This window comes from Mizuhopecten yessoensis, unplaced genomic scaffold, assembly GCF_002113885.1.
Source record: "Mizuhopecten yessoensis strain PY_sf001 unplaced genomic scaffold, ASM211388v2 scaffold2423, whole genome shotgun sequence".
NCBI classification, from domain to species: domain Eukaryota; kingdom Metazoa; phylum Mollusca; class Bivalvia; order Pectinida; family Pectinidae; genus Mizuhopecten; species Mizuhopecten yessoensis.
Window position 1 is genome coordinate 610,726 of NW_018404539.1, and position 9,458 is coordinate 620,183.

Genomic DNA, 9,458 nt, shown 5'->3' on the forward strand with positions numbered 1-9,458 from the left:
TGACTGTGTATTAGGCGACCTCCACCCCTGTATGACTGTGTATTAGGCGACCTCCACCCCTGTATGACTCTATATTAGGCGACCTCCACCCCTGTCTGACTGTGTATTAGGCGACCTCCACCCCTGTATGACTGTGTATTAGGCGACCTCCACCCCTGTATGACTGTTTATTAGGCGACCTCCACCCCGTATGACTGTGTATTAGGCGACTTCCACCCCTGTATAATCAAACGATTTTCATTAGCCCCGACATATTGCAGTTCATTGATTATCGATGAACTTATAGTGGCCCGCCCAAGGGAGGTTACTCTATATTCAAGTAGGCTTAGACCAATTACGAATGTTGTCACATTATCGGCGGATGGCCTATCGAGTTACAAGCTCCGTTACAATGACGACATAGCCGTCAGCCCTATTTGTATACGAAGATTAGAATGTACGTGGCTGTACTATATATATGTAATTATTATATCCAAATTATACGCTATAAAAATGTTATTATGTTTTATGTACGAAACATTGGCCAAGTCACGTAGGATTGTAAAGGATTATGATAGAATGTACACACTGTACACAAACGGGACTGAGTCGACCAGGTAGACCGCCCGTCTAGTTCGAATGCCCAGTTACCTTGGTGCATGAGGCGATACCCTATGCTGGATTTATATAAATAGAGTTATGGTGCCATCGGTCTACAAACTTCATTTCTTATTTTATTTGCATGAGCAGAAAAGTACTGTTAATGCAAGGAATATATTTTTTTTGTCAGGTTATGCAGTGATAACTAGAGTGTAAAGCCCTTTATGATAAATGTACACGTGTAAAGCCATCTATGATAAATGTACACGTGTAAAGCCCTCTATGATTAATGTGCACATGTAAAGCCCTCTATGATAAACGTACACGTTTTAAAGCCCTCTATGATAAATATACACGTGTAAAGCCATCTATGATAAATGTACACGTGTAAAGCCCTCTATGATAAATGAACACATGTAAAGCCCTCTATGATAAACGTACACGTTTTGAAGCCCTCTATGATAAATATACACGTGAAAAGCCATCTATGATAAATGTACACGTGTAAAGTAATCTATGATAAATGTGCACGTGTAAAGCCATATATGATAAATGTACACGTGTAAAGCCCTCTATGGTAAATGTACACGTGTAAAGCCATCTATGATAAATGTAAACGTGTAAAGCCCTCTATGATAAATGTACACGTGTAAAGTAATCTATAATAAATGTGCACGTGTAAAGCCCTCTATGATAAATGTACACGTGTAAACCCCTCTATGGTAAATGTACACGTGTAAAGCAATCTATGATAAATGTACACTTGTAAAGCCCTCTATGATAAATGTACACTTGTAAACCCCTCTATGATAAATGTACACGTGTAAAGCCATCTATGATAAATGTAAACGTGTAAAGCCCTCTATGATAAATGTACACATGTAAAGCCCTCTATGATAAATGTACACGTGTAAAACCCTCTATGGTAAATGTACACGTGTAAAGCCATCTATGATAAATGTACACTTGTAAAGCCCTCTATGATAAATGTACACGTGTAAAGTAATCTATGATAAATGTGCACGTGTAAAGCCATATATGATAAATGTACACGTGTAAAGCCTTCTATGATAAATGTACACATGCAATGCCATCTATGAATAATGTACACGTGTAAAGCCCTCTAAGATAAATGTACACGTGTACAGCCCTCTATGATAAATGTACACGTGCAAAGTCATCTATGATAAATATACACATGTAAAACCATCTATGATCAATGTGCACGTGTAAAGCCATCTATGGTCAATGTACACGTGTAAAGCCCTCTATGATAAATGTACACATGTAAAGCCCTCTATGATAAACGTACACGTTTAAAGCCCTCTATGATAAATATACACGTGTAAAGCCCTCTATAATAAATGTACACATTTACAGCCATTGATGATAAATGTACATTCTTTGATCAATGTACACGTGTGAAGCCTTCTATGATAAATGTACACATGCAATGCCATCTATGATAATGTACACGGGTAAAGCCCTCTATTATAAATGTACACGTGTAAAGCCATCTATGATAAATATACACGTTTAAAGCCATATATGAAAATGTACACGTGTAAAGCCCTCTATGGTAAATGTACACGTGTAAAGCCCTCTATGATAAATGTACACGTGTAAAGCCATCTATGATAATGTACACGTGTAAAACCCTCTATGATAAATGTACACGTGTAAAGCCCTCTATTATAAATGTTCACTTGTAAAGCCCTCTATGATAAATGTACACGTGTAAAGCCATCTATGATAAATATACACGTTTAAAGCCATATATGATAATGTACACGTGTAAAGCTCTCTATGGTAAATGTACACGTGTAAAGCCCTCTATGATAAATGTACACGTGTAAAGCCATCAATGTTAAATGTACACGTGTAAAGCCCTCTATTATAAATGTACATTTGTAAAGCCCTCTATGATAAATGTACACTTGTAAAGCCCTCTATGATAAATGTACACGTGTAAAGCCCTCTATGATAAATGTACGCGTGTAAAGCCATCAATGTTAAATGCACACGTGTAAAGCCCTCTATGATAAATATAGACGTGTGAAGCCCTCTATTATAAATGTACACGTGTAAACCCCTCTATGATAATGTACACGTGTAAAGCCCTCTATGATAAATATAGACGTGTGAAGCCCTCTATTATAAATGTACACGTGTAAACCCCTCTATGATAATGTACACGTGTACACGTGTAAAGCCCTCTATGATAAATGTACCCGTGTAAAGCCCTCTATGATAAATGTACGCGTGTAAAGCCATCAATGTTAAATGCACACGTGTAAAGCCCTCTATGATAAATGTACCCGTGTAAAGCCCTCTATGATAAATATACACGTGTAAAGCCCTCTATTATAAATGTACACGTGTAAAACCCTCTATGATAATGTACACGTGTAAAGCCCTCTATGATAAATGTACACGTGTAAAGCCATCTATGATAAATGTACATGTGTAAAGCCATCTATGATAAATGTACACGTGTAAAGCCATCTATGATAAATGTACATGTGTAAAGCCATCTATGATAAATGTACACGTGTAAAGCCATCAATGTTAAATGTACACGTGTAAAACCCTCTATGATAAATGTACACGTGTAAAGTAATCTATGATAAATGTGCACGTGTAAAGCCATATATGATAAATGTACACGTGTAAAGCCATCATTGTTAAATGTACACGTGTAAAGCCCTATATGATAAATGTATACGTGTAAAGCCCTCTATGATAAATGTATACGTGTAAAGCCCTCCATGATAAATGTACACGTGTAAAGCCTTCTATGATAAATGTACATGTGTAAAGCCATCTATGATAAATGTACCCGTGTAAAGCCATCATTGTTAAATGTACACGTGTAAAGCCCTCAATGATAAATGTACACGTGTAAAGCCTTCTATGATAAATGTACATGTGTAAAGCCATCTATGATAAATGTACGCGTGTAAAGCCCTCTATGATAAATGTACGCGTGTAAAGCCCTCTATGATAAATGTGCACGTGTAAAGCCATCAATGTTAAATATACACATGTAAAGCCCTCTATGATAATGTAAAGCCCTCTATTATAAATGTACACGTGTAAAGTAATCTATTATAAATGTACACGTGTAAAACCCTCTATGATAAATGTACACGTGTAAAGTAATCTATGATAAATGTGCACGTGTAAAGCCATATATGATAAATGTACACGTGTAAAGCCATCATTGTTAAATGTACACGTGTAAAGCCCTCCATGATAAATGTACACGTGTAAAGCCGTCTATGATAAATGTACATGTGTAAAGCCATCTATGATAAATGTACACGTGTAAAGTAATCTATGATAAATGTGCACGTGTAAAGCCCTCTATGATAAAGCCCTCTATGATAAATGTACACGTATAAAGCCCTCTATGATAAATGTACACATGTAATGATAATGTACACGTGTAAAACCCTCTATGATAAATGTACACGTGTAACGCCCTCTATGATAAATATACACGTGTAAAGACATCTATGATAAATGTACACGTGTAAAGCCCTCTATTATAAATGTACACGTGTAAAGTAATCTATTATAAATGTACACGTGTAAAGTAATCTATGATAAATGTGCACGTGTAAAGCCATATATGATAAATGTACACGTGTAAAGCCATCTATGATAAATGTACCCGTGTAAAGCCATCATTGTTAAATGTACACGTGTAAAGCCCTCTATGATAAATATACACGTGTAAAGCCCTCTATGATAAATATACACGCGCTCAACTGGAGTTACCACCTCGTAACTTGACCAAAATAGAAGGCTATTCCTTTACAGTATGACAGTAATGTGTTTAGATAAGATTCACTCGAGTCATCAGTGTATGTCGAAAAGAAACGGAATAAAGCGTTGAGATCAGTATTTATTGTCAAATAATTATTATATAAAAGGAAGAAGAAATATATTCCTTTTGTTCAATCCATATAAAACATAAAGAACAATAGATAAAACATGATACATGTATTGTATATAACAATACGTGATTCCCTTAGCGATAAGTGATGATAAACAGAGAATTCGACATGGCCATGCCTTTCATAACTTGTATGAGTGTACCCAGGAAACATCCAACTAACTCGGTCTATAATCTGCTATCAGAGACTTGTAACATGCCTAATGACTCCAATGATTGCGGGGAATTCGCCGATCAAATATCCCAATAAACTGGTTTCTAAGTATTCCCATGAGATTCAATTAGTTTGACCACTTCATAGTCAAGCAAAATGATTGGTGGGTTTTGAACGTTTCCGATCAAGGGAGTCCAAGACTCGATTCAGAGATTCAGAAAACTTTCTCCGAATTTATTGATACAGTGAAGGAGGTCCTCCTAGAGGCATGCATGGTTGAAATGTAAGGTAGGTATACTGTATAAAAACACTGTAGCTCTTTTCGCAGCCTCGGCAAAAGCCTTGGTTTTTATGCCTGGCCCGGATTCAGCGAGGCGTCGAAAATTCCGATGCCTTGAATCAATTAAGTTTTACCAGAAAGTCAAGCATCATTTATTTGTAGAAACCAATCATGTTTGTCGTCTTTTTTAGAGACAAGGACAACAAACCATTCCTCTATGTAATGCTGACCCGGATGTCTAATTAAATGTTAGCCAGTAAACAGTTCGCATGTTGTACATTATTTTAGACATTTAATGACTTCTCACATAGTGTATGACACCGAATGGGACAGTCATGTTTATATCCAATCATGTGTTCAGTTCTCCTAAGAGCTGAGACAGGAAGCCCAACATGACCAGAAGAGGCTCTGTATCAACGTCAATTTCTTGTTAACATTGACAGAACACCTGACAAAGGAATTTGTTAGACAACCAAACAGGTTATATAACCTTGTAACGAAGACAAACAGGTTATATAACCTTGTAACGAAGAGGTAGTATGCTTAGAACCGGTAATTTGCTCATAATTGTAATGATTAATTTGTATACCATTCAAAGTTATTGAAAATGGACCGCTAAATATCAGATACAGGAAGCGCGGGTACGCGTCCGCTACTCTCTGTACTACTGTACTACTACTGTACTACTGTACTACTGTACTACTGTACTACTACTGTACTACTGTACTACTACTGTACTACTGTACTACTGTACTACTGTACTACTTTACTACTGTAATACTACTGTACTACTACTGTACTACTGTACTACTGTACTACTGTACTACTACTGTACTACTGTACTACTACTGTACTACTACTGTACTACTGTACTACTGTACTACTGTACTACTGTACTACTGAACTACTACTGTTCTACTGTATTTCTGTACTACTGTACTACTGTACTACTGTACTACTACTGTACTACTACTGTACTACTGTACTACTACTGNATAAAACAGTATGCCCTCAAGCGTTTTACTTATAAAAGTGGTGTTGTACAATAATGCTGCAAGTGAGATCTTGTCACATTATTTCAATGTTTGATGGAAAAGGCTTATTGTCAAGATATCAGCTCGTCTGAGTCAACTTTGTGATTGATAAATAATTTGTTAATTATTAATATTCGGTCATAAATTGATCTTTAAATCAAATATACTGATTTCATTTCTCATCAGTTATTCTATTTAAATCTCATACACTGTCAAGAGGGATTTGTTTTGACAACATTTCCTTTAACAAATTCCAGACCATCAAGTGACTGTACTTTAAGATAAAGTTCAGCAAAAAGGGTAACTATTTGTACAAGTTATCATGATAATGTGAAAAAAAGTAATCTTATATTCGTTTCAATTTCATAAAAGGTTAATGGAACAGATGTACAAGGTTTCCTAACAGCTCGCCAGTCACCCTCTAAAGTCCTTACACTCAACAGACCAGGGTGTAACATCTTGTATATCTCAGATGTTCTGGATTTCACAAGAACGGGATTACCCGGAAAATACAATGGTTGTCTGGGTAATCACAAAACACAGAGTTTTAGCTTACTCTACGTTGATACAGTATGTTTGGAAATTCAAATGTTGCTGAAGGTAAAGCCGAGAGACGCCAAACTTAGTGATAACTCATGTCTTCAAAGGGAACTCATCAGGTGGCTAGGTCTGACTGTACATACACCTACCAGTACAATGATAGGGACCCCACTTACGTATCAAACATCACCAGCCGCTGATCCAGGGCAGTATCTCTTCCCAAAACCCAATTTTGCTTTAAAATATACATTGCACATGGTTATAAAACTGGACGCCCCGGAACCATCTAAACATAAAGTTAAACCCGTGGTCAATATCTCGGTTTTCTACTTGATATTTGTGCAATTTCACGACAAGTGATCCATGTCGATATTTTATTATTTATAGGTGTAAGAGTTTGAGGTATTAATAAGTTCCCTCCGATCCAAGCTGTCGTTACTATCCGCTATCTACCTCATCTGTCTGTTCTAGCACGTGCAATTTACAAGTTTACAAGTTTATTTGTTTTCCTCAGATACCTGAGAATGTATAACGTGGCATAGCATAGTCAAAACCCAGTATAACATAATGGCAAAATCGATGACACGCACAAAAAACATCATGTAGACATGAGAGAATTCTTGGTATGTTTACAATAGTTTGTTATTTTTCTTATCCAGTTAAAGTCAAATTCCACTTAACACTTTAGTAACATCATGAAAGAAAGCCACTTATTTTGATTTGAGAGGATTTCACCTATAATTAAAATATAAACAGAGGATCTGACATGAGTGTCCATGACATATTGAATTTATTAAACGCAATATGATGTTTATTTTTTGATATATCTCGTGCAATATCAAATCACTGGAAAAGTTTAATTATTCAATAAATGTTATGGAAAAGAATGTTAGAATCTATTCATTCCATTCAAAATTTGAAAAAAAAACACAAACACAATTCTTTGTTTTCGGATGACTTGTTATAGGTTAAAACCAAAGTACTCCGATCATAGTAATGTCGTTCCACGCTGTACAAAGTAGTTCCAGTTTTTTTCAATAATGAACAGTTCTAATATCGATATTGCTGGTATTAAGACTACAGTATTTTATCTGGCCTTTTACCTGTAAATGGTAATCATTTAAGGAAAATATAGAGAGAGAAAAGCACTAATAATGAATAAAGATACGTACCATTTCCACTCTTTGCCTTTTTTCTTTGTGAGAGTAATGATGGTCTCGATCAAAAGTCCACCCAGTGCTCCAGTTAGGTACCAGCACCAGGGCTTCCGAATGACCATAAACAGTCGCCATATTGCTATCACACCGTGAACGGCGAACAAAACGCGCACGAGCAGAGCTCTTATGATGGTCATGCACCTCATCTTTATGATCTGTATCACTCCCTGGACGTTTTATAATCCCAAAAATCGAATTTACGCAGAAATAGGTCCACTTTCCGTCATTATTAATATTCACCCTCGACTATTTCATAACTTCCATTAAAACACTACTTTTATTTGTATATTTGGGTGAACTGTGGAATGATCTCTCTGTTTGCCCAGACGAATCCAATCTTTTGGATACTATTTTCGGAAGCTCTCGGACAGGATTTCAGTTCGCCTACCGAATCCGAGAGATACGTACGTCATTAGGAGTTCACACTTCAAAGCGGAAATTTGGACTTTGGCATTAAAGAGTCAGAACCGGGCCTGCACTGAACATCAGCAATACGTGTGAGATATCGGCATGGACATCCCCAATATATTACACCGAGGTTATAGTCATCGGTTCACAAACCAACAAAAAGCAAAAAAAGTGCACTGGCCGAGTTCGACTCGTAAATATCAATAGCTTCGATTGGTGATATGTTGATAGCGGTAGTTTTTATAGTTTATCGTCTTTTATTAGTTTCTTTCTGAATATTTTACACGAACGTTTGTAATCCCGTGTTTGTACCTTTCTCCTGCCAAAGTGTATCAGTCGGCATCATATTATAAATTTATCAATACTAGTCGATGGCTCGTTGATAAATTCATAAACGATAATGTAATGCACTAACTGGTGACGTTATGCACAAACTGATTATGTAATACACTAACTGGTGACGTTATGCACAAACTGATTATGTAATACACTAATTGGTGACGTAATGCACTAACTGATGATGTGATACACTAACTGGTGACGTTATGCACTAACTGGTAATGTAATACACTAACTGGTGACGTTATACACTAAATGATGATGTAATACACTAACCGATGACGTTATGCACTAACTGGTGATGTAATTTACAAAGGAATTATGCTTCATGAATTCAATCGTGCATATTCCATTTTGAAAGCACAGCCATTATCATTGCAATAGGCGTGTGGTCATAATGATACCACCATCTCTGTTCATCTTCACACACCAGCTAATACACACAGCAGTCAGACTGTCAAACCTCTGTTGATTCATTCAATAATGTTACGGATTCGTTGTCAAATCTTCACACAACAATAATTATTTCTTCTGCTCACAATTTCGGTGAAGTTGAATTAATTATATTTTATAAAAATACTTTAAATATCCGTCAAATGGTTGAATTACTCACTGAATTTCTTAAACGAATCCATTATTTAAAAGAAGTTTCTCCTGAATTAATCAGCACTTTGTTCTGCTACACCTCCTGTGCACGGCCCGTAGTTACAGCGCCATCTGTTGACGTGAATTCCGCCTCCTGTCGCTTGTTAAATCAGCATCTCATGATCAGCGTCCGTACCAATCAGTGATGCGGGAAACGTTTGCGGACCGTATCGGAGAATACTTTGACCTTTATCGTGGCTAGCGATTAATAGGTGGCAGTCTTTCCCAGAAGTATTGGTGCTGCCTCTAATTAACTAATGTTCCGGGGTGCTTTCTAACTTATAATTTCCAGGGAGACAAA

General features: G+C 36.6%; 1 protein-coding gene across 1 annotated transcript in view; it reads right to left on the reverse strand.

The window, feature by feature from the left end:
- LOC110445935 (transmembrane protein 26-like) overlaps positions 1-8,921 on the reverse strand; it is a 75,949-nt gene extending 67,028 nt beyond the window's left edge. Inside the window, exon 1 of the mRNA XM_021490825.1 lies at positions 7,721-8,921. Coding sequence (XP_021346500.1) covers positions 7,721-7,911 — 191 coding nt within the window. The 5' untranslated portion in view covers positions 7,912-8,921. The remainder of the gene's footprint in view (positions 1-7,720) is intronic.
- Positions 8,922-9,458: the final 537 nt, after the last annotated feature.